We start from the raw sequence: 25,819 nt of genomic DNA, 5'->3' as shown, positions 1-25,819 counted from the left end.
AGCGCCCGTAAAAGGGATTGTGGGTATACATTTGAGAGCCAGAGTCGGGTCCTTTTACACCAGCGTTTCCCAAACTATGTCTCCCGCAGTTTTTGGACTACAACTCCCATCATCCCTAGCTAGCAGGACTAGTAAGAGATGGTAATTGTAGTCCTAAAATCAGCAACGTTTGGGAAACCCTGTTTTACACAGTCACACAGCCATGCTGACCCTGGGGTGTGTTCAGGTGTGGATTGCGGGGGACGGCACATTCATAACGAGAGTCGCCCCATATTTCCTGGGGCTCTGCTCCTCCCAAGTGTTACGAGGTACTCTTGTTAGAGGTCCTGAATGCATCGCGCTCACTCCCCGAGGTGGCTGTAATCTCCCAGGACGGAGCGCACCGTCTCGAAGGCCTGCTCAAAATCCCCTTCCTCGCAGCCGTGCCTCCAGTACCAGTGCAGGAAAGCGTTGCTCTCGTACATGGCCCTTGCCCGCTGCTCCACCCGCTGCAGGAGGTCAGCTGAGCTGCTGTGGTTGGCACAGACGGTCAAGCTGTGCCGGCCGGGAGCCACGAGGCTGGCAGCATCTGGAGGGAGGACCAAGGTGGTGAATTAGCACAAGCTCTGGAGCCAGCCTAAAATACAGGTGAAACTCGAAAAATTAGAATATCGTGGAAAAGTTCATTTACGTAAGCAATTATTTTCATTAGCTACTGGAGTTTAATATATGAGATAGACTCATGACATGCAAAGCGAGGTATGTCAAGCCTTTGCTTGCTATAATTGTGATGATTGTGGCACACAGCTGATGAAAACCCCAAAGTTGAGATTGTGAATTTGGGGTTCTCATCAGCTGTATGCCATAATCATCACAATTATAACAAATAAAGGCTTGACATATCTCGCTTTGCATGTCATGAGTCTATCTCATATATTAGTTTCACCTTTTAAGTTGAATTACTGAAAGAAACGAACCTTTCCACGATATTCTAATTTTTTGAGTTTCACCTGTATATAGATTTGCAGCAGATGTCTAAGGCAAATCATCAGCATGTGTTGGGAACTGCATACAAAGATGCCGGCACCCCATGGAACAGCCTCCCCAGGGAAGTTCTCCTGGCATCATAATTCAGCCAGGCCTTTAAAACTAACCGTGCTTAGATATTATATACATGGGGGGAAATTACGGAAAGACGATCTAAAATTTACAGGGTGTTACTACGCTGAAAGAAAATTACATGAAGATGACGTACTGTTGGTATCTAACACCCAGTAGGTTAGTGAAAATGTATAGGACTAATTCAAATGTATGTTGGAAATGCAAGGAAGAAGAGGGCACCTTTTACCACATATGGTGGGACTGTAAACAGATTAAGGTATTCTAGGAAATGACATATAATGAACTAAAAAGGACTATTGTATTTTAAAATTTTGTTGGAAGCCGCCCAGATTGGCTGGAGGAACCCAGCCAGATGGGCGGGGTATAAATAATAAATTTATTATTATTATTAGTTATTATTATTTTAAAATGTTTAAAATAACATTTGTGAAAAGACCAGAAGCTTTTCTCTTAGAAATTCTAGGTGCAGACATACCGAAGGATATGAGAAGACTATTCATGTAAGCGACTACAACTGCCAAGCGATGGAAAGAGAAGATGCTGACAAAAGTGGAGTGACATATGAAATTATTAGACTATGCGGAGATGGCAAGATTGATAGGGAAAGTCAGAAATCAGGAGGATCAAAACTTCAGCAGGGAATGGGACAAATACAAAATGTATCTAAAGGAACACGGTAATCGCTTGAGTTCTTTGGCAGGCTTTTAACAACTCCTGCAATGTTAAAGAGACTTTGGATATTGTGGAGAACTTCAAAGTGGATAAATTATAATATGCAGTTGACTCAGATATACTGAGGACCCACGGAGGGGAGTCCTAAGATTCAGAAGAATCTTGTTTAATTTTGGAATGTCAATGTGTTAACCTGAGATTTATTCTGTAAAATCAATTAAAAAAAATTGTGCTTTACGGTTTGGCCCTCTTAAATATCTGCATTTCTCCTTTCCCATAGCCCTCATTGTCCTACGCTGCATTTCAAGTGTTGCTATTTGTGAGCTGCTCAGAGAAAACGTGTGTTGTTGGGCGGTTTCACTACAGTGGTACCTTGGTTCTCAAATGCCTTGGTACTCAAACAACTTGGAACCCAAACACTGCAAACCCAGAAGTAAGTGTTCCGGTTTGCGAACTTTTTCCGGAAGCCGAACGTGCTCCATTTTGAGTGTTACGTTTCCGATTTGAGTGCCACACTTCTGTTTTGAGCGTTACGCTGAGGTCTGTCTGTTTTTGCTATTTATTTTGCGTTTTTGTTTTTGTGGCTCTCTCTGTGTGTGGCCCACAGAGCTCTCTGTGTGTTTGACAGACAGCATCTTAAAAAGCAGAGACATCACCTTGCCGACAAAGGTCCGTATAGTTAAAGCGATGGTTTTCCCAGTAGTGATGTAAGGAAGTGAGAGCAGGACAATAAAGAAGACTGATCGCCAAAGAATTGATGCTTTTGAATTCTGGTGCTGGAGGAGACTCTTGAGAGTCCTATGGACTTCAAAAAGATCAAACTTATCCATTCTTAAAGAAATCAGCCCTGAGTGCTCACTGGAAGGACAGATCCTGAAGTTGAGGCTCCAGTACTTTGGCCACCTCATGAGAAGAGAAGACTCCCTGGAAAAGACCCTGATGTTGGGAAAGATGGAGGGCACAAGAAGAAGGGGACGACAGAGGACAAGATGGTTGGACAGTGTTCTCGAAGTGACTGCCATGAGTTTGGCCAAACTGCGGGAGGCAGTGAAGGATAGGCGTGCCTGGCGTGCTCTGGTCCATGGAGTCACAAAGAGTCAGACACAACAGAACAACTGGACAACAAGTGTGTGTGACTGTGTGGAACCCAGTTCAGCTATTGATGGATTGATTGTGTGACTGCAGTACACTGTTTTCATTTTATGGATTAACGGTCTCGTTAGATAGTAAAATTCATGTTAAATTGCTGTTTTAGGGGTTGTTTTTACAAGTCTGGAACAGATTAATCCCTTTCTATGGGAAAGCATGCTTTGGTTTTCAAACGCTTTGGCTTTGGAACGGACTTCCGGAATGGATAAAGTTTGAGAACCAAAGTACCACTGTATATAGATTCAGTAAGCATTAATAATAATAATAATAATAATAATAATAATAATAATAAATGGGCAGAACCAGAATCAGGGGCTTGCGATACTGACCGGTCCAGTAAGTGGCAGCGAAGGGGTTCCACGAAACGCAGCGGTAGCCTTGCCTCAGCTTCCTCAGGACCAAACTGGGGTTTGCGAGAAAGGCGTCTTCCCGGGGGCCACGGGCAACGGCCAGCACGGCTGTGCTCTGGTGCTGCCGGCAAGCCTGCTAAGGACCGAGGCACAAGGGAGATGGAAGAGCCCTCGCCCCAACCCCACCCCCACCTGCTGCCCTTCCCTGGGTCTTACATCCACGGATGCTCCCAAGGGAGCAGGAATTCCTTAGGGTAAACAGCAGTGACGCTGTGGGTTAAACCACAGAGCCTAGGGCTTGCCGATCAGAAGGTCGGCGGTTCGAATCCCCGCGGCGGGGTGAGCTCCCGTTGCTCGGTCCCTGCTCCTGCCCACCTAGCAGTTCAAAAGCACGTCAAAGTGCAAGTACATAAATGGATACCGCTCCGGCGGGAAGGTAAACGGCGTTTCCGTGCACGGCTCTGGTGTGCCCCCTTGGAGGAAAGGCAGGATATAAATGGGATGATGAAATTGACTTTAGGATATTATCGGGTTTTTAAAAAGGGGGTGGCATTATTGCTTATCAAGCACTTGAAATAACTGGGCAGCTCTGTCCTGCAATTCTGTTTCTTGGCCTGCCCCTCCTTTGCTAAATCAAATAATCACGCTCTTGTATTTGTTCTTTGAAACTACCTTCCAAATTCTGCTTTGGGCTGGATTTTACGAAGAGTTTATCCCATGGGCAGGCAAACTAAGGCCCGGGGGCCAGATCCGGCCCAATCGCCTTCTAAATTCGGCCCGCGGACGGACCAGGAATTAGTGTGTTTTTACACGAGTAGAATGTGTCCTTTTATTTAAAATGCATCTCTGGGTTATTTGTGGAATTCGTTCATCCCCCCCCCCCAAAAAAAATATATAGTCCGCCCCCCCACAAGGTCTGAGGGACAGTGGACTGGCCCCCTGCTGGAAAAGTTTGCTGACCCCTGATGATTCCTTCCAACCTTGTATCCCAGCTGCCTTCCTAGTATGATCTGCTACCCGAGGCAGGAGGTTCTTCCTCTGAACTCTACGCTGCTGCCTGCACGGGGCAAACGCCCAGAAGTAGAGAAGCCCAAGCTACTCACTTAATTCCCCCTCCCCCAGGGAAAGGATACAGGATTTCCAGCAAGAGACTGACGAGGCAGCGGATGCAGCACGGAAGACGCCAGGCTGTCCCAAAACACCGTCCCCCTGGGGAAACGAAACGCAGGCCCCACTCACCACAAAGGCAATCCCATATGGAGGAACGTAGGGAGCGATAACTCGGAACAGTGTCAGAGAAATTAACTCTTTTTTCAAAGAAACGAAACAGCTCAGGAAGCCAGGCCTAGTTACTGCAGGCAACTCTCCTCAGTAGATCATGCCCCTGTCAGGCAGCTGTGGGGACTGAAGGCCCTTGCTTTCTCACTTTTCCCACTGGAATCTGAGACTCCATCGCCCTGCCTGTCTTTGCTCCTCCCGCTTCATACCTCTTCTGGTTCTGGGAGACCAGGTGGATTGACAGCTGATCGCAGCAGGAGGGGTTCCCCAGCAGCCTGCCTCATCTCTGCCTCTTGGCCCCCTTCCTCTTCGTCTCTGGACTGCTCTCTGCCCCAGACTCTCCCTGCTCACTAAGCCCTGTTGCCTCTTCAGCTTCCAACACCTCCTCTTCCCAGTCTGCTCCCTCTGACCATTCATCTCTGTCCCAGCAACAAGACCTGCTCTGAGTCTTCTCTCCCTGGGGGTTCCCCTTGGGGGTTCCCCAGCTGGTGCCTCGCACCATTCCTCTGCGTCTTAACCAGCCCATGTCAATTTTGGAGGTGCTATTGGGGACCTTCTGCATACCGACTGAGCTATCCCGCTGTCTACATAACAGTTAAACTGGGTCAGCGAGCATTACATATTCTGGTACTATTGATTTTTTTAAAAATGTATTAAAATATGTAAAAATAATTTTTATTTGGTTTTAAAAGACTAAAAAACAAAACAAACACAAAAATCCATACACAGAGATTACTCCGGATCTCGTGACCTCCTCCCACCTCGTCCATGGTTCTTCCCAATAATAACATTTATAACTCTCATTTTTTTGTCCATCTAAATTGTCCGTAATTTTTCATTACAAGAGTGTTTAAAATCCTGCTCATGTTTTCATCTCCTTACAGCGGTCTCCTAAGCAAACTATAATTTTCCCCCATTCTTTTTTAAAGCTTTTGTCCTCTTGGTTCCTGAGCTTCCCCAGTTAATTTTGCCGTTTCTGCGTAGTCCATCAACTTGGTTTGCTGTTTTTCCCTGGTCCGGGGTTGTCCCTTCCTTCCATCTCTGGGCTAGTAACATCCACGCAGCTGTTGTTGCATACTTTATGTATGAAAATATAGACCTCACTCTACACCTTTGTTTGAAATGGAGCTGTTTTAATGAAAATGAGACTTTGGCCTGGATTCAGCATTTTACCTCCTGCTCCCACAGACATCCCCAAACTCGGCCCTCCATGCACAAAATACTAGAACTCATCGGCACCCAATGAAGCTGAACGTTGGAATATTTGGGACAGATATGAGAAATGCAATGTATTGTTCAACTGTGGAACTCCCTGCCACAGGAGGCAGTGATGGCCAACAACTTGGATGGCTTTAGCAGGCATGGCCAAACTCGGCCCTCCAGCTGTTTTGGGACTACAACTCCCATGGTCCCTAGCTAACAGGTCAGGGATGATGGGAATTGTAGTCCCAAAACAGCTGGAGAGCCGAGTTTGGGGATGCCTGCGCTAGCGCAACAGGGCTTTTCCTCCACTGGTCCAACCTCCCGCAATGCAGGGTCATCTAGCCTGACCCCCTGCAATGCTGGCATGACAGCTAAAGCATCCCGGCGAGGCCCCTGCTCCTACCTTGTGCTGGCTTGAGCTGTGTGGAGGAACTTGAAGGCGGGCATGGGGCAGACGGTTCTCAGCAGCTCCCAGGGCTCCATCCCCACGCTAACTCCGCTGCAAAGTGAGGGACAGGGCATTGAGTAGAGCAGACGTAACAGGCGGCACCTGCCCCGGGGGCTCCCATACCTTTTTTTTGGGCTGGGTAATAAATAATAATAAATAAATAATCTGGAACGCAGGTGGCGCTGTGGTCTAAACCACAGAGCCCAGGGCTTGCTGATCAGAAGGTCGGCGGTTCGAATCCCTGCCACGGGGTGAGCTCCCGTTGCTCGGTCCCAGCTCCTTCCCACATAGCAGTTCGAAAGCACGTCAAAGTGCAAGTAGATAAATAGGTACCGCTCCGGCGGGAAGGTAAATGGCGTTTCCGTGCGCTGCTCTGGTTTCGCCAGAAGCGGTTTAGTCATGCTGGCCACATGACCCGGAAGCTGTAACACCGGCTCCCTCGGCCAGTAAAGCGAGGTGAGTGCCGCATCCCCAGAGTTGTCCGCGACTGGACCTAATGGTCAGGGGTCCCTTTACCTTTAATAAATAAATAAATATTTATACCCCGCCCATCTAGCTGAGTTTCTCCAGCCACTTTGGGCGGCTCCCAATCGAGTGTTAAAAACAATACAGCATTAAATATTAAAAACTTCCCTAAACAGGGCTGCCTTCAGATGTCTTCCAAAAGTCAGATAGTTGTTTATTTCCTTGACATCTGATGGGAGGGCGTTCCACAGGGCAGGTGCCACCACCGAGAAGGCCCTCTGCCTGGTTCCCTGTAACTTTGCTTCTCGCAGGGAGGGAACTGCCAGAAGGCACTTGGCACTGGACCTCAGTTTCTGGGCTGAACGATGGGGGTGGAGATGCTCCTTTGGTTATAAAGGGCCGAGGCCATTTAGGATGGGAGTTGTAGACCGAAACACCTGTTGGGCGCCAGGCTGGCGAAGGCTATCTCAGGCGGACGCGTCTGCAGAAAGCTTTTGGCCTTTCTTAAGAGAATGCAATGGAACGGCTCTTCAATCAAGCGCCGGCTGCACAGGAAACAGCAAAAGCGAGCCCCTGTCCCAAGCGTCTGCCTCGGACTCACCTTTGTGATGTGAAAATCTTGAGCGGGCAGAGAAGCCCAGCGAGGCAGGAAGCGATGTAGGCATTCATCGAAGGGAAGGAGACTTGGCACGAGGCTTCAGGAGCGTCCTTCCTCAGCAGGGGAGCGGCTGCCCGCTTCAACACCTCGTCGTTGTGAAACAGGAGGACCCCGTCTGCATACCTGGGAGGAGGGCAAAGCAGGGGCGGGGGCATTTCGGATAAGACTAGATTTCCCGAATGTTTAGTTCTAATAACTTTCTGACAGCGACAGCTGCTTGACAGTGCAACGGATTCCCTCGGAAGGTGGTGGACTCTCCTTCCTTGGAAGCTTTCAAACAGAGTTTGGGTAGCCGACTGCCAAGGACTCTTGAGCTAAAATTCCTGCATTGCAGGGGGTTGGACTAGATGACTCTAGGGGATCCCTTCCAACTTCAGGCTTGGGCTGATAGGAGCTGTAGTCCCAAACGCCTGGAAGGTACCCGCTTGGGGGAAGCTGAACTAGTTATGAATTTCTTCCCCTTCCCTCCTCCTTTGCAGACACCCAAGGATATCACCTATTCTTATAAAATCATAGAATTGCAGAGGTGGAAGGGGCCACTGAGGGTTCCTCAGTCCAACCCCCTGCAATGCAGGAATCTCAGCTCAAACATGTTAGAGATTTCAAATTGCCTACATGCAGAAATTCAGCTGTCTATCTTCAAGCAATTATCAGTTGGCAGAAAGCCCAGATCTGCTCTCTCTCTAAACCCTTAGCAACGACCTGTGATTGGTCAATGAGTTCCTAAAGAGTGAGCTCTGTGTGAGAGCTTGTGTGTTAGGTGTAGGTGGTCAGTGTAGGTTGATGAGAGAGAGAGAGACAGAGAGGAAAGATTTTATGTTTTGTTTCTTTTATTTGTAAAGTCTGTACATAGTAACTTATGGATACTAGTTGCTTCAATAAATACTGTATATAGTTATCCAAGTGAGTTGCTGAGTTCCTGCGTTGTGCTGTCCAGTTAATTACACAACAGCCAGAAGCTTCCAGAAAAGTCTGCGGTTAACTCTGCTGTGTCCAGGAATACGTTATACTCCTGACACTAAATCTTAAGAAAGCATCCATGAAAGATAGTCGTCCAACCTCTGTTTTAAAACCTCCAGGGAAGGAGAGTCCACCCCCTCCCGAGGGATTCTCCCTTTGCCCATTTTATCCTCGCAACAACCCTGTTGTGTGGTAGGTACATAATGCTTTGCCGTATGTTTTTATATTGTCCTATATTGAAAGATTTTTGGCAGAAGGTAACTGAAACCATCAACAGCACTATATGGAATAATCTTACATTTACAGTGAAAAATACCCTCCTGAATTATATGCCCAGCACATGGAACCTTACAAAAGGACAATACGAGTGGATTCTCTGTGCCCTGAACACAGCAAAAAGACTGATACTAATGAACTGGAAAAATAAAAATGCGGCTCCCTTCTACAAATGGATTGAAGACTTATGCAAACTTGCAATATATGAACAACTTGCATATAAACACAGTCTTGCCATGGACAAATTCAATGATATTTGGAATCCATTCTGACAAATACTGTAAAACGTTAAGATCTGGTGAAGTACAACAACCACGTTGTAAAATATACAGGTGAAACTCGAAAAATTAGAATATCGTGGAAAGGTTCATTTCTTTCAGTAATTCAAATTAAAAGGTGAAACTAATATATGAGATAGACTCATGACATGCAAAGTGAGATATGCCAAGCCTTTATTTGTTATAATTGTGATGATTATGGTGTACAGCTGATGAGATCCCCAAATTAACAATCTCAACTTTGGGGTCTTCATCAGCTGTGCCCCATAATCATCACAATTATAACAAGCAAAGGCTTGACATATCTCACTTTGCATGTCATGAGTCTATCTCATAAATTAAACTCCAGTAGCTAATGAAAACAATTGCTTACATAAATGGACTTTTCCACGATATTCTAATTTTTTGAGTTTCACCTGTACAGTTTGGGGTTTATCCCCCACCCCACCCCACCCCCTCTGTTTTCCCTTCTGCACAGGTTCTGTTTCTCATTTTTGTTTGTATCTCACCATGTCTGGTGCACATATAGTTAGATACTTTTTGAACTTTCAATAAAGATGTTTTTTTAAAAATTGCCATGCTTGGAGGAGAACCACTGAAATAAAGTGGAGATGCCTAACTCTGGCACATTCATTCTGACGTGTCTACCCTGAGTAGATCTTAGCCAGTGTCATTGGGTTTTTTTCTTCTTTTTCTTGCCAAGCCTAGTAAGAGACAGGCCTTCCTTTACTCACCTCTGGAGCCAAGAAAGGCACAGCAGGGCATTGTAGTGCTGCAGAGGGCTCTCGCCAGCTTGGTGCGGTGCCACCGAGACAGACAGGATGTGGCCAAGGGGGTACTCTTCTCGGATGGCTTCGCACAACCTGGAACTCAGCCCTAGGGGAGAAGAGCCCATCGCAAATGGTTTAGCATTGCTTAACACCAGGGAAAGAAGGAGTTGCTATTAATAATAATAATAATAATAATAAGAAGAAGAAGAAGAAGAAGAAGAAGTACATCTCGCCTATCTGCCTGGGCTTCCCCAGCCACTCTAGGCAGCTTACAGCATATATAAAAACACACCAAAACATCAATTATTTAAAAAAACATACCGTATTTTTCACTCCATAGGGCGCACGGGACCATAGAGCGCAACTCGTTTTTAGAGGAGGAAACAAGAAAAAAAATTTTTTTCTGGTTTTCCTCCTCTAAAAGCCCTGCTTTTTAAAGGATCAGCTAAAAGTTTTGCAGCTTTTTTGGCAAAGGGAAAAGACCTGTTTTTTTTTGTTTTTTTTTGAGGATCAGCTAAAAGTTTTGCAGCTTTTTTGCAAAGGGAGAAAAGCAAAGTTCCTTTTGCAAAGGGGGAAAAGCAAAGAGGGTAAGCCCCGTTTTTTATGGGGTTCAACTCACATTTCTGCAGCTTCTGAAGGAAAGGGAGCCATTTCTACTGTTTCCAGACAGATAATCTAATCAGCCAGTCACATGTCGCTAGGGAAACAAACAACCTCCCTCTGCAGCACATTCAACAATGTAGGCCTGGGCAAGAGGGCGGGGCTGAAAGGGAGCTGGGGACTCTTATCTCTCTCCCGATCTCTTGCTGATCAGCTGCTGAGCGGGGCCCTTTCAACACCCCCTTTTCTCTTTGTAAAATAAAAAGCATGATCCTCTTTTGGCTCCTGGGCAATTCGGCTCCAGGGAACACCATTCGCTCCATAAGATGCACAGATATTTCCCCTTACTTTTCAGGAGGAAAAAAGTGTGTCTTATGGAGCAAAAAATACGGTAATATCCTATACAGGCAAGAAACAAATCAATAAATTGATAGAAACCAACAACAACAACAACAACAACAACAATAAAGATTTTACAGTTATACCCAAATTATAATAACTGCAACCCCAACTAAACCCTAGCCCACCAAAAACAAAACAAAGGAACCAAAATTTAAAACATTTTAAAACATTTTAGCCATTTGCCGTAACCCAAGAGATGTTCCAGCAATGTCCCTCCGGACATTGTTATGCAATTATTATTATTATTATTATTAACCAAGGCCTTGTTAAAGAGGAACGTTTTTTGCCTGGCGCCTAAAGGTGTATAATGAAGGTGCCGAGCGAACTTACCTGGGGAGAGCATCCCACAGACTGGGAGCCACTGCAGAGAAGGCCCTGTTCTCGTGTTGCCACCCTCCGGACCTCTTGAGGAAGAAACACACGAAGAAGGGCCTCAGATGATGGGGAGAATTCTGCACTGGCTGAAGGCAACCCTGTTTAGTGGAGTTTTTAATGTTTGATGTTTTATCGTATTTTTAATATTCTGCTGGGAGGCGCCCAGAGCGGCTGGGGAAACCCAGCCAGATGGGTGGGGTATAGATAATAAATTTGTTGTTGCTGTTGTTGTTGTTTATTATGAACCACCTTCAGAGGCAGCCCACTCCGTGCCTTTAAAAGCACATGCCTTCCCCCAGAGAATCCTGGAAACTGTAGCTCACCGCAGGTGCTGGGAAGTGTAGCTCCGTGAGGTGCAAACCACGGTTTCCGGGATTCTTTGGGCGAAATGCATTGTGTGGCTGTGGCCGTAGCCAGGGGAGGAGAAAATAACTTTCATTCAAGTGACGTCCTCACCAGCCCCTGTGCCCCCGCTGAGGCTGTGGAACAGCACAATCCCACCGTAGAAATCCCTCTTCTCTGCCTCTTTCCGCAGACTCTCCATTGTCCGGCTGCACAAGCTCTGCTCGCTCTCCGAACGGACGCCGTGATAACCTGTGAACCGCAAAAGGTACAGACACCAAGTGAGAACAGCTGCTGGAGACGAGCAACAGGGCAGGAGGGTCCCTTTTTATTATTATAATTTTTATTAAATTTCTGTTTTACCTTTTTCATTTAAACAACCTTAAAATATCAATGACTTCCCTTCCTCTTTCCACGGTTCATTTTGCACAGCATAAATCCCTACGTATTTTATATAAACTAAACGAATCAGCATTCCATTATAACAGGCATGTCCAACTTCCAAGACACTGCAATGTACTCCCACTATCAAAGAAACTGGCGCTGGATCGACCAACATTGTTGAGCTTTTTTTTTTAGAAATACGAAGTCTTTGAGCTTTTTTTGGGGGGTGGAGGGGTGATCAGGGTCCCACAATCAGCCGTGATCGACCAGTAGATCGCGATCGACCCGTTGGACATACCTGCATTATAACATCCATCAAAACTTCTTTACACTGTTGAATTTATCTTAATGCTGCCCATATTTTCAGATACAGTCGTACCTTGGCTCCCGAACGCCTTGGGAGTTGAATGTTCCGGCTCCCGAACCACTGAAAACATTCGACTTTTGAATGTTCTTTTGGAAGCCGGACATCCGACCGGTCTTCCACGGCTTCCGATTGGCTGCAGGAGCCAATCTTTGGTTTCTGAACATATCAGAAGTCGAACGGTCCTCTGGAACGGATTCCGTTTGACTTCCGAAGTACGACTGTACACACAATTTCCCTCTATATATATTGGCTCTCTTCTACTGTCTTTCCATTCTTACGAGCTTTCCAGAGGCTGTTGGATGCAGAGGAATGGTGGGGGGATTGAGCTGGGGAACCCCCAAGGGAAGAGAGCTCAGAGCCCGGGGAGTGGTGATGGGATGACGATGAGCTTTCAGTGGGAGAAGACTGGGAAGAGGAGGTGTTGGAAGTAACAGAGCCTAGTGAGCAGGGAGAGTCCAGAATCAGAGGCAGAAGCACGAGAGGAGAGAAGCCAAGAGGCAGAGTCGAGTCAGGCTGTTGAAGAAGCCAGAGTGCTCCCCCTCCTGCTGTGACAAGCTCCTCTTCCTGCTTATCTCCCAGAACCAGAAGAGGTCTGAAAAGGGCAGAGGAGAGGTTGGTTGCATGCGGGCGTTGACTCTGGATTGCTTGGAAAAAACCCTGGAGAGCAGGGAGCTTAAGATGACTGTGGAGAGGTGAGGACCTTCCGTCTCGGCAAGTGATCCATGGGTCAAGACCTACTGGGGATGATCTGCCGTGCTCATGAGGCCTGACACTCAGCCAAGCCTGTGCAGATGTTCTTCCTAATAAAAAGTTAACTCCAACATTGAGCAGCGTGATTTTGGGGCATCACTACAACGGAGAACTCTGGGGCTCTTACCATAAGCCCAGTTGTTGCCTCGTCCCTGCTTCCCCATGATGAGATTGGACTCTCTGAATACCCTGGTTTTGGGGTGGGGGGGGGGAGAAAGGAATAATGATGATCATGAAACTGTCAGAGAGACTTTATTTGGGTCTCTGTGCACTAAAGCAATAAAACAAAGGTATGTTTTGCGTGGGGGTTCTGTTCCTGGCCCCTGTGCGCATTAGTGCAGTGCATATAAGCGCACTGCGTCACCCCCCCACCCCCATTTCTACCTTCTTCCAGTTCCAAAAGGGATCACATGTCAACCGGATGCACCTAAACTGGTCATCACCTGTATACGAAGTTTTCACCAAGAAAGTAGATTTATGCGATCTGAACCAAGCGAATGTGCATATAAAGCTCATTTTGCACAATTTAGCCTTCTGGCAATCTTTCACCACTGGAAATCCCGCTTACCCACCCCAGTTTCTGAGATTTCAGCAGACGCTGAAAGCTTCCAAGCCTCTCTCGGCTATGCAATCTAATAAAAGGCTAAATTGTGCAAAATAAGCTTTATATGCACATTCTGTGTCCAGGGCAGCTGTCTACCAGCTCCATCTGGTACGCAGGCTGAGACTATCTGCCTGTGGACTGTCTCGCCAGACTGGTGGTGCATGCTCTAGTTATCTCCTGCATGGACTACTAAAATGCGCTCTACGTTGGGCTACTTTTGAAGGTGACCCGGAAACTGCAATTAATCCAGAATGCGGTAGCTAGACTGGTGACTGGGAGTGGCTGCCAGGACCATATAACACCAGTCTTGAGAGATCTGCATTGGCTCCCAGTACATTTCCGAGCACAATTCAAAGTGTTGACGCTGACCTTTCAAGCCCTAAACGGCCTCAGCTCAGTATACCTGAAGGAGTGTCTCCACCCCCATCATTCAGCCCGGACACTGAGGTCCAGCTCCGAGGGCCTTCTAGCGGTTCTCTCATTGCGAGAAGTGAGGTTACAGGGAACCAGACAGAGGGCCTTCTCGGTAGTGGCACCTGCCCTGTGGAACGCCCTCCCATCAGATGTCAAGGAAATAAGCAGCTATCCTATTTTTAAAAGACATCTGAAGGCAGCCCTGTTTAGGGAAGCTTTTAATGTTTACAGTGGTACCTCTGGTTATGTACTTAATTCGTTCCGGAGGTCCGTTCTTAACCTGAAACTGTTCTTAACCTGAAGCACCACTTTAGCTAATGGGACCTCCTGGTGCCGCCGCGCCGCCAGAGCACGATTTCTGTTCTTATCCTGAAGCAAAGTTCTTAACCTGAAGCGTTATTTCTGGGTTAGCGGAGTCTGTAACCTGAAGCGTATGTAACCCGAGGTACCACTGTAATATATTATTGCATTTAATATTCTGTTGGAAGCTGCCCAGAGTGCCTGGGGAAACCCAGCCAGATTGGCGGGGTATAAATAATAAATTATTATTGTTATTGCATCCTTGCCCATCTCCATGGAATATCGTAGGTAGGTGTTTCTCTCACTCCCCGAAGAAATCTATTAACAGTGGCCTGGAGATTTCTTCCGTTGCCTTCCAAGGAATGCAGGGCAGCAGAGATGGAGCCACCTGACACTTACCCTCTTTTGATTTGTTTCTGCAACTTCCTCACCACTTTGGGCTCACTGTCCACGCAGATGGCGCTCAGATGGCCATCCGGAGAGCAAAACGGGTAACTAGAAGAGACACAGTAGCAGCTCCCATCAGGGAAGGCCCAGGACACCCTCGGTCCACTCAGCTTTAGTTGAAATTCCTGCATCGCAGGGGGTTGGACTAGACCAGGGGTCCCCAAACTAAGTCCCGGGGGCCAGATGCGGCCCAATCGCCTTCTAAATCCTGCCAGTGGACGGTCCGGGAATCAGCGTGTTTTTACATGAGTAGAATGTGTCCTTTTATTTAAAATGCATCTCTGGGTTATTTGTGGGGCATAGGAATTCATTCATATATATTTTTTCAAAATATAATCCGGCCCCCACAAGGTCTGAGGGACAATGGACCGGCCCCCTGCTGAAAAAGTATGCTGACTCCTGAACTAGACGATCCTCAAGGGCCCCTTCAACTCTACAATTCTATGAATCATGGAGCGATTCCAGAACTTTGGAGAAAACCTGCTATGCAAAACGATCAGTGCAAAGTCTGTTTAAAATCACTGTAATGTAGTAAGTGATGGCTTTTTGTCACTGACAACACGCCCAAAAAATGTGAGTCGCTTAAGGAATGGGAAGCCTGTGATCCTCCAGATGTTGCTGGAATCACAACTCCCATCACCTCTCACCGCTGGCCCTGCTGGCTGGGGCTGATGGGATCTGGAGTCAAGCGGCAGATCAAACCCCACCAGATCCTAGTCCTTGGGTTAGATGGCTTAGCCACCATTTCTGGTTTTGAGAAGCTCATTGTTTATCAGAACAGCTCTAAAAGGAGTTTCATCCAAAGAAATGAAGAACTGCATCCCTCCACCCATCATTATATTCAAAATTAAACCCAGAGCTCTATATTTGTTCCTCCTGGCTCAGCTACTGAGAGATACTTGAGGAGTGAGGAAGAAGGTCTGTCTCTGATTTGAAGCCTTTTAAAAAGGCAGAGGAATTGATTGACGTATTTTTTCCTCTCCACCCAGGGAAAAAGGAGGAGGCCATGTTTTTCCCTGGGCCCAGAGGATGCAACTACAATTACTACAGAAACATAACGATTATAAACCTCTCCCAAGCGTTCAAAGTTCTTCACGTGCGTTAACTAACTGAAACCCTTACAACGACCCGGCAAGAAAAGTCATGAGAGACTGGAGGCCCAACTGTAAGCCTGTGGTCTGATCCAGCAAGCTCTTCTAACAGACGTACATGTCAGCTTCTCGGTTACTTGTGCCGGTAACGATTTGCCACCATTCCTGTCCAATCTGGTTGCCACACTGTCCAATCTGTAGCCACACGGCAGACATAGTTCCTGGAAGAGTAAAGACAAGCAACATATCTTTAGCCATCTCACCCCTTGCTTTTTCCTGTAAGACCAATTGCAGTCGTTAACAGTCAACAGGTTTTCCACACCTATCAGCACACCCCCATTCCCACCACCCTTCTGAGTAATACCCCTCCCCTCCCTTTCACTATATATAAAGGTCTGGTGACTTCTGTTTCAGTGTATCTGAAGAAGTGTGCATGCACACGAAAGCTCATACCAAGAACTAACTTAGTTGGTCTCTGAGGCAGTGTTTTTCAACCTTTTTTGGGCAAGGGCACACTTGTTTTATGAAAAAAATCACGAGGCACACCACCATTAGAAAATGTTAAAAATTTTAACTCTGTGCCTATATTGACTATATATAAAGTAATTCTCTTGAATAGGAATCAAATAAACACATTTTTTCCCACGGCACACCAGGCAACATCCCGCGGCACACTAGTGTGCCGCGGAACAGTGGTTGAAAAACACTGCTCTAAGGTGCTACTGGAAGGAATTTTTTTATTTTTTATTTTGTTTTGACTATGGCAGACCAACACGGCTACCTACCTGTAACTGGAACATACTAGTGTTAGACATGGGACCTCAGAACAGGGGAAGATGTTAATTGAGTGTCTGGAAATGATAAAAGCAGGTGATATTGAATGGCTATGGGTCTGTCTTGAGGGGGTGAAGCCAAACCACTGCGTTGGCAGTACTGAAGTAAGCTCCAAGGAGCACGAGCGTGGGCAGTGTGTCTGAAGGTCCTGGGCTGCCCAGACGACAAGACCCCTTCTCGGCCTCGCTGATAAAGCCCAGAGCAAGATGTTTGCCACCTGCTTGGTTGCAGGATTTGCCGGAAGGTGGCATACAAACATTTTAGGGACTCCATTCCGAATACTGTAATACCTCCGCAAACGCCCACCCCATTGAACGTCCATGTTGACGAATGTCCGCAGCAAACCCGGAAGTAGCAGAATGGGTTGCTTCCGGGTTTGCCACTTGCGCATGCGCAGAAGCACTAAATCACGCTTCGCGCATGCACAGAAGCACAAACCGCTCCGCTTTGTCGAGCGTCTCTTTCGTCAAGCGTCCGGGGCTCCGGAACAGACCCCGGACTCAAAACAAGGTAACACTGTATGTATAAAAAAAGAAAATACTTAGCTTTACGTAATGATTGTACACAACAAACGTAACAATTCCAAAAAGAAAAAGAAAACAAAAGGTTCTCTCGAACCTTCAGACCTCCCTCCCTCCGTTCCATTTCTAAATTTTATTTCTGCATCTTTTACTGTAATCTATCTATTATATATCTATAGTATCCAAAGTTTGCGTTACTTTACAAGTGTTATTGTATACCTGCTGTTTACAGTGGTCTCTAAGATATGCTATAAAGTTATTCCAATCCTTGATAAATATTTGGTCTTCCCGATTTCTGATCTTTCCCGTCATTTTGGCCATTTCGGCATAGTTCATCAACTTGGTCTGCCATTCTTCTCTGGTCGGGACTTTTATCTTCTGTCCATCTCTGGGACCACTCCGGATTGGTGTTGGGCTTAGTCTGTAGCCTTTTCTTCTCCCAAAGGTATCCCACAAGGCAGCGGAGGTTTAGGGTCAGAGTTGTCCTCCTAGATGGGCTCCCTCCCTCACTTCCCTCTAACCCAGGAGTAGTCAACCTTTTTATACCTACTGCCCACTAATGCGTCTTTCTTGATGGTAAAATTTCCTCGTTGCCCACTAGTGCTGGACGGAAGGAGGATTCAGCTTGTGCCGTAGAACCCACTACTGCCCACCTAGAATCCTGAAACGCCCACTAGTGGACGGTAGGGACCAGGTTGACAAGCCCTGCTCTATGGCATGTGCAGAAACTGCCTTCTTGACCTTTGGACCCACTCTTGGTCTTGTCCACTCCATCTGCCAGAGCCTGTCCTCGCATGCAGGGGAAGTCCCTAACTCACCAAGGGTTTGAGACCCATCAGGTGGCCTCACCTGGTTTAGCCGGCCAGTCGACGCCATTTCCTGTGTGTGGTTGCTATCCCATGGTGATAGCTTCTAGGAGCCACAGGTGAGAGCTGAGCGCAGATATCTGAGACCTAGCATGATCCTCAGGGATAGCCAATGTGTCTCCCTCCAAATGTAACTGGACTACAATGATGGCTCAATGATCAAGGATGATGGGAGTTGTAGTCCAACAACACCTGGAGGGCACCATTTTGGATACACCTGTTGTAAACTGTGAATGCATATAGAGAAGCCTTCAATGATGTTCCATGTGGGTCTCCTTTTGCAAATATTCATTTCATAAAAGGTAAAGGTAAAGGGACCCCTGACCGTTAGGTCCAGTCGTGGACGACTCTGGGGTTGCATGCTCATCTCACTCTATAGGCCAAGGGAGCTGGCGTTTGTCTCCAGACAGCTTCCGGGTCGTGTGGCCAGCATGACTAAGCCGCTTCTGGCGAACCAGAGCAGCGCCCGGAAACGCCGTTTACATTCCTCCTGGAGCGGTACCCATTTATCTACTTGCACTGTGTGCTTTAAAACTGCTAGGTGGGCAGGAGCTGGGACTGAACAACAGGAGCTCATCCCATTGCGGGGATTCGAACCGCCGACCTTCCAATCGGCAAGCCCTAGGCTCTGTGGTTTAGACCACAGTGCCACCTGTGTCCAATATTCATTTCATGCAGGTTGCATTATTGCAGAGCTAGGATCGGTTGTGCCAGGGCATGGAACAAAATATTATGTATTTATTTTGTCTAGCCAAAGGTAAAATACATAAAACAGAATAAAATGGATTACACAGGTTAAATAATTATTAAAAACCATGTTCTATTCTGCCAAGGTGGTACCCTTGGAAGCAGGCTTGGGTTTACTGCTTTCTCTTCTGTGAAAAGCCACCAAGGCAGGCGGCTAGTCTCACTGGTAAGGCTATGTTCTCATCAGCATAAACTGATGGCCCAGAGCCAGCTAATCCAGGTGAATAGGCCTAAAGCTCACCTGGGACACTGAATCACAAAAGAAAGCTGTTTCTTTTAACAGGCTCCCCATCAGAAAGCAGCAAGGAGGCCTCTTCCAGGTGAATGGGAGATGAATAGCTAGAGGCATAAAAGGAACCGCTGTATGAGAAAAGGCCAACTGCTTTGTTATGAATAGGGCCCTGGAAACAGTTGCTAGAAAATATCCTGAAATAAATTAAGCATCTAAGCAAAATTGCCTCGTAGAAGGAGGTGATTATAATGCATAACCCAGGTGGAGCTCCTTTGCATTTCCTGAATTGCAGTGGACCGGGCAGCAGAAACAGCTTTGTGGTGAAAAGCTACTGCTCCTTCGTCCTGCACCAAATCAGACCCCCTGGCCCCTCTAGTACAAAATGGTCTATTCTGGTTCTCCAGGCAGAGGGGTCTTTGCCATCTCTCACTATCCCATCCTGTTAGAAATGGGGATTGAATTTAGTACATCAAAATAAAATAAAAAATTCCTTCCAGTAGCACCTTAAGAGACCAACTAAGTTATTTCTTGGTATGAGCTTTTGTGTGCATGCACACTTCTTCAGATACGCGGCTCAATGTGGTGCCTTCCATAGTTCCAGTTACAGGTAGGTAGCCGTGTTGGTCTGCCATAGTCGAAACAAAATAAAATAAAAAATTCCTTCCAGTAGCACCATAGAGACCAACTAAGTTTGTTCTTGGTATGAGCTTTCATGTATCTGAAGAAGTGTGCATGCACACGAAAGCTCATACCAAGAACTAACTTAGTTGGTCTCCAAGGTGCTACTGGAAGGAATTTTTTATTTTATTTTGTTTCGACTATGGCAGACCAACACGGCTACCTACCTGTAATTAGTACATCAAGCATGTGATGGCCAGCCTTGTTGGAGATTGGGCTCCAAGTCCAAAGGATGAGATTGGGAACATTAAAAACATTAGATCAGGCCCAACGTCTAGCTGTCTTGCAGCATCCCGTTCTCCACATGGGCCAGCCAGATCAGATGCCTGTGGGAGGCCCACAAGCACACCAGGAGCGCAATATTTATTTCTTCGTTCATTCATTCAGTTTATATCTCGCCCTTCCTCCTGGAGCAGACCAGGGCGGCAGACACAGAAATAATAAAGCAATTTTTTTCTAAATGTGTCCTAAAAATGGTCACCTAAGATTGCTTCTTTGTGCAGGAGGGACTTTCTCCCAGATTTTATCTTGTGAGGTCAGTGGATGAAGGGCAGTATATAAATCTAATGAGTAAAATAAATAATAAAACGTTCAAAAACATATTCCCGACCAGTGATCAGAGGGTTTCTAAGAACATCAGCTTTCAACCATCAAATGTCTAGGTGAACACGGATGTTTTTAAACTCCTCCTGAAAGTGAGAAAGGAGGGAGTCAGGAGCACCCCACTTTATAAGTTTTCTAAATCAGTGTTAAAATTCCGATATATAAACTATTTTTATTTTATTTTATTATTTATTGAATTTATATACTGCCCTATACCCAGAGGTCCAATTGCCAAATGGCACATTAAACCTAGTTTATGGTTGCCACAACAGAATGTCTAGGTGCCTTTTTTTTCTTGCAATGACATTTATTGTTGCTGCTGTTTATTTATTTTTTTCTATTCTGCTTTATATTTTAAAGAAAAAATATCAGTGCGGTTTACAACACATTAAAATAAAACAAATTCAAGATTCAGGGAAAATATTTCATATTCTTCTCTAAGTGACATTTGGCTTTCCCCATATTTATTTACCTACTTAATTTATCGCAGGAGGACTCTAGTTGGGAAGAGTGGTGCAGTGGTTAGAGCAGGGGTCAGCAACCTTTTTCAGTCGTGGGCCAGTCCACTGTCCCTCAGACCTTGTTGGGGGCTGGACTATATTTTTTTTGGGGGGGGAATGAATGAATTCCTATGCCCCACAATTAACCCAGAGATGCATTTTAAATAAAAGGACACGTTGATTCCCGGACTGTCCGTGGGCCAGATTGAGAAGGAGATTGGCCACATCCGGCCCCAGGGCCTTAGGTTGCCTACCCATGGGTTAGAGCAGGGGTCCCCAAACTAAGGCCCAGGGGCCAGATGCGGCCCAATCGCCTTCTAAATGCGGCCCGCAGCCGGTCCGGGAATCAGCGTGTTTTTACATGAGTAGAATGTGTGCTTTTATTTAAAATGCATCTCTGGGTTATTTGTGGGGCATTGGAATTCGTTCATATATTTTTTTCAAAATATAGTCAGCCCCCCACTAGGTCTGAGGGACAGTGGACCAGCTCCCTGCTGAAAAAGTTTGCTGACCCCTGGGTTAGAGTATCAAACTAGGATCTGGGAGATCAGGGTTCAGATCCCCACTCAGTCCTGAAACTCACTGGGTGACCTTGGAGTCAGCTGCAGCCTCTTAATCTTTCTTCACAGGGTCATTGTAGGAATTAACTGAGGGGGGGGGTGAAGTATGGACTCCTTGTATTAAAAGGTGGGAGATAAATGCAAGAAATAAGATATTCTGCTTACCTGCTTAAGAAAGCTGGAGAGGCCAGTGAGATGGAGATGTCAGTTGCCAACCTGGCAGAGAGCTCTATGTGGCCGCAATTGGACCTGCACCTGTCGCAAAAGGCGCCCGGGTAATTTCTAGCACTGTTCTGAACAAACACACAAATATTATTTATCGATCAGATTTCTTACCCATTCCAGGGTGGTTTAATAGCAGCTTAAAAGCATAATAAGAAGACAATGAAATAAATACTACTGTACTTCTGAGCAAGCACGTGATAGGATCAGGCTGCAAAAGATGGGAAATTGTGCCCGTGGTGGCACAAAATAACCTGAATCACAGTGATAAAGATAATAATAATAATAATAATAATAATAATAATAATAAACTTTATTACAGTCATAGACCAGCAAAAGAGAAAATAAAACGATAGTACATAATATAAATATTTCTTAAATATCGTCTTTTAACAATACTATTTCAGATCCCATGTTGATAAAGATAACAATTATTCACATGAAGCAAAAAAATTAATCACTAGCGCCAATAAATGCAGGCGAGAGAAGCAATCCATACCATGCACATTGTTGCAATGCAAATCAGTTGACATAAAACCACAGGAGAGAGAGAACTGCAGAGAAAGTATTAGCAGCAGGGGTATTTAATTAAAGCAGAACACGCCAATAACATCAATAATCCGAAATACCGCCGGATTAAGAGCGCAATGCTCTCTGCTTTGCGTCCTGGGGAACGCGTCCTGCTGCTCCTCTCCAAGGAGCGCGGCGGGGCTTTGCAGCAAAAGCGCGCTTCCTTCGGAGGTTGCAAACTGGGGAAGGAGAAGATCCGCGACCGGCAGCCGCGCAAGCGCTTAAAGGGAGCCCGCAGGAGAAGGGGGCGCCGGTTGCGCGGGGCGCCGGCAGCGCAGCGGCGGAGCTGCGCCTTTGCAGCAAGTAGGAAGTCGACGAGCTACAGTTTCCGTTTGGACGTTTCAGGACTCCGGGAGGAAGAGGAGGAGGAGGAGGAAGAAGAAGAGGAGGAGGAGGGAGGGAGGTGGCGGCGGCTGCTCCTCCTCGGAGCGCGATCGCCGCCGTTAAACGAGGACAAAAAGAAAAAAAAAGGAATAAAACCAGGGAAAGAGGAGACAGAGAAAACTCGGAGAGGGAAGGAAAGGAGGCAGCAGCGAGGAGGGCGAGGTTGCTGCCAAGAAAAAAGCCCTGCAAAAATCAAAATACAAGCCGCCGCCGCCGGAGGATCGCCCATTGGGAAAAAGAAGAAGACGACGCCTGGATCTTCCCCAGGGAAGGAGCTCGTGGGAAAGGGCCGGAGGAAGGGAGGTCAAGGAAAGGAGAAGGGCGTTTTGGGGAGGGGAGGGTTTGCGCCCGTCTCCCGATCCTGCCCATTTCTTCAAAGGCTCGTCTGGGGCCTAACTTTCTCCTCTTGCCCACCTTGCCCGCGCGGATAAATTGTTTCGGTTGCAAGAAGCAGCAGCAGCAGCAAAAAGAGAGAGGAGCCTTTTGCAAGGAGGCGAGCGCCGTTTCACCCTTTTCTCCGCCCCGCGAGGAATATCGAGGATTTTACAATTATTATTTTGCGCCCCAGCTGCACGCCTGGGACACGGGGAGGAGACGGAGAGAGACCCATGGCCTGATCTGCAGCGAGCGAGGATTTGCAGCGCTCTTCTTGGAGGGGTTTGGTGGTGGTGGTGGGGGGGCTCCTGTTTTGCTTTGGGGTGGGGGGCAAGGAGGCCAAAAAAAAGGGTAAAGAAAACAACAACAGCAGCAGCACGCCTTCCCGCCGCTGGAGAACTTAAATTTGGATATCTATCTTGGGTGCCCCGAAGAGGATGTGAAGGAGGCGCCGGGAGCCAGACCCACCGAGCGGCCTCCTTTTTGGGGGGCAGGTCAGGAAGAGGCTTGGGGGGTTTCTGCACGCGTGTTTGGGGGGGTTTGCAGCCCTTGGGCATTGGTGGCGGGGGGTCGTGGTCGTTTCCCCGCCGCCCAGCCCCATAGAAATTCCCCTATGTGGGGCGGAGGCTGCTCCTGCCCTGATCCTCCTCGCCGGGGCTGCTGCATCTGATGAAGAAGAGGCCGAAGATGGGGGATTTCTACGACCCGGAACATCCCACCCTGGAGTAAGTACCGCGCAGCCCCCACGCTGCCTCGCTCTCAGACACGGGTGCGGGCGCTCGTGTGAAAGAGACGCCAACTCGGGTTGCCCCACTTCCAGGATCGCGCGGAGGTGGGGGAATTTCTGGGGGCGGGGGTATCCTCCATTTATACCTCCCCCCCATCTTTATAGCCTTATGGAGAGGCTATAAAGGGGGAATGGACATTCCCCCCCCCCGCCAATAATAAACCTTTGCATTGCAGGCGCTGCATTTCTTAGGATTTTGTAATTTTAGGCCCTGGGGGGTACAGACATGGTGGAATTCCTTCCCCTCCATACAAAGGGGTCTGTCAGGCGAAAGAGCGGCCGAAAGGCCTCCCTCCGGCGGGGGGAGGTAAGGGGCGAGTGGGTCCAAGTGACCCCTTTCTCCTCCCCCCCCCACAAAAAATAATAGCCCCCTTCCTGCAAGATAAAAAACCCTCTCGGTTTGGGGTGGGGGGAAGAGCAGCTTCTCGCCACGGGCCTAAACGGAGAGGCTTCAGGCGAGGCCAGGCCTCGCATCCCCGGCCTCTCGTGAGAGCCCTGGCCGGCTCGAGGGGAGCCCGCGGCGGCGAGCGGCGGAGGGAGTAGCGGGCGGGCTTGGGAGCTGGAAGGCCGCTTCTTTAACCGGACGGTGGGTGGGTGGGACGACGGCACGCCGCCTCGTAAAATGGTGAGAGGGTGGCCTTGAACCCTCACCTCACCTCAGAGGAAAAAGGAAGGCGCCTGTGAGGCGAATGCCCTCCTCAGCGAGGGTCATGGCGGGCTGCTGTCTTGCTGTCAGCCATTTGTTGCCACAAGGCACCTGAAAAGGGACACTTTCCCCTTTCCTCAGCAGGGTTTTTTTTATTTGGGGGGTGGGGAATAAAAAAATAAAAGGTCCAGCGTTTTCGCTCTCTTAATGCCATCACCCATGTGTGGAGGGGCTAGAGGAGGAAAATGGGGGTGAGGGAACAGGTTTGTTTCCTTCCTTTCAGGAGAAAAGGATTGAAAATGTGAAATTGAATCTTTTCAGGAATAGGGCACTTGTAGGGGGCAGGGGCGCCTTGCCTCCCCAGCACAAAGGAGGGCAGGAGGGGACCGCAAAGGTGCCATTGTGCTCCCCCTTTCCCTGGCACCTTGCCCAGCTTGAGAGGTTATGGGTGCCACGCTGAGCATTTTGGGTGGGTGGGCTGTGGCGGGGAGGAAAAACTGCCCTTGCAATGCAACACGTGGGGAAGGGACACGCAAGACCCCTGAGAAGCAGGCAGGCATTGAAAAAAATAATGCCCCGCCATAAAGGCAAAACCAGACGCCAGCGGTTGAGCAAATCATCCAGACTTAATTCAACCTAAAACTTCCTCCTTTGCAAGAAACGCATTGCCTGGAAGGGACAATGTTGCTCTGACAACAGCCACTTTCCTTGGGCTTTGGAGCGGCCATGTGGGTCTCTTCAGAAATAATAATAATAATAATTTATACCCTGCCCATCTGGCTGGGTTTCCCCAGCCACTCTGGGCGGCTTCCAGCAAAATATTAAAATACAATAATTATTAAGAGGGTGCACATGCCTTCTTCAAAGGTTCACGGGTGGGGTAGGCCGCATTTCCCCCTGGGGTAAAAAAGTCCCGCCGTTCCCTAATTCAAAGAGGCCGAGACAGGTCCCCTTATTTTAATTCCATACTTTGCATTGTGTTGGGGGTACAGACAGATAAAACCCACAAGTTCAAATGGGCTGGTTGCTTGGGGCGAGTAAGAATTGCCTTTAGGCGACCAGGCTGAGGAGCCGCCATTTGCTTCTTTTGTTATTACTAATTATTTCGTAAAATGTATATGTCTCCTGATTATTTCAAAAAGCCTCAAAGAGGCATGTTGGTAAGACAGGCTCCCCCCCCCCCAAAAAAGTTTCTGAAATAATGTTTATGAGCAAAGCTAGAAGGATGGTTTCCTTGACAGCTCTTTTGGACTTCATTGTGGGACATCTGAAGATGAGAAGAAAAGTGCCATTACATGTACTATAAAGGCTGAAATCCTAAACTTCCCAGGGTGTGAATCCCATTGAAGACAAACTGGGACTCTTTTTAAGTAAACATACTTGGGGTGTGCGGTGATAACCGTTCTTTATTTTTGCTCCTGTTATCCCAAAATGGGTCTGCAAAGAGGCAGACAAAAAATAAAAAATAAAACTCCACATATAAGGAATAAACATTAGATGGCAAAATTGGACACCAGTCGCGTAAATCACCAAGTCTTACTCCCTCTGAAATGAAGCTATTGGCCACCTAAACATTTAAAAGCAGAAGAACAAGTCTTGGTGCCACCACT

At 47.3% G+C, this 25,819-nt stretch overlaps 2 protein-coding genes across 8 annotated transcripts in view; one reads left to right on the top strand and one right to left on the bottom strand.

Moving 5' to 3' along the window:
• Positions 1-145: 145 nt before the first annotated feature.
• LOC117056154 (tubulin delta chain-like) lies at positions 146-21,481 on the bottom strand. 2 transcript variants are annotated; one of them, XM_033166324.1, is made up of 11 exons: positions 21,391-21,481; positions 15,803-15,905; positions 14,546-14,641; positions 12,956-13,017; positions 11,442-11,579; positions 9,573-9,714; positions 7,268-7,447; positions 6,157-6,252; positions 4,406-4,481; positions 3,252-3,393; positions 146-568 (listed from the first exon to the last, which is right to left on the bottom strand). In XM_033166324.1, exons 2-11 carry the CDS (start codon positions 15,898-15,900, stop codon positions 342-344), a joined length of 1,257 nt encoding a protein of 418 aa, XP_033022215.1. In that variant the 5' UTR covers positions 15,901-15,905; positions 21,391-21,481; the 3' UTR covers positions 146-341. The 2 variants fall into 2 exon arrangements, with proteins under 2 accessions (XP_033022215.1, XP_033022216.1); XM_033166325.1 differs by lacking the exon at positions 14,546-14,641 and having other exon boundaries at positions 21,391-21,480.
• A 1,870-nt stretch (positions 21,482-23,351) lies between these two features.
• Positions 23,352-25,819, top strand: part of SETD2 (SET domain containing 2, histone lysine methyltransferase) — a 72,158-nt gene continuing 69,690 nt past the window's right edge. For 4 of the 6 annotated variants that reach the window (XR_004427699.1, XR_004427698.1, XM_033166312.1 and 1 more), the window contains exon 1: positions 23,352-23,501. Coding sequence is in view for 3 of the 6 variants with exons in the window: in XM_033166312.1 (XP_033022203.1) it covers positions 23,446-23,501 (56 nt within the window). In the remaining 3 variants the exon portion in view is untranslated. The remainder of the gene's footprint in view (positions 23,502-25,819) is intronic. The other 2 variants (XM_033166315.1, XM_033166314.1) reach the window with 2 other exon arrangements.

The sequence above is a fragment of the Lacerta agilis genome, chromosome 12, assembly GCF_009819535.1.
Source record: "Lacerta agilis isolate rLacAgi1 chromosome 12, rLacAgi1.pri, whole genome shotgun sequence".
In the NCBI taxonomy this organism is placed as follows: Eukaryota; Metazoa; Chordata; class Lepidosauria; order Squamata; family Lacertidae; genus Lacerta; species Lacerta agilis.
Note: the sequence above shows the minus strand (reverse complement) of the source record. Positions and strands in the feature narration are given on the sequence as shown.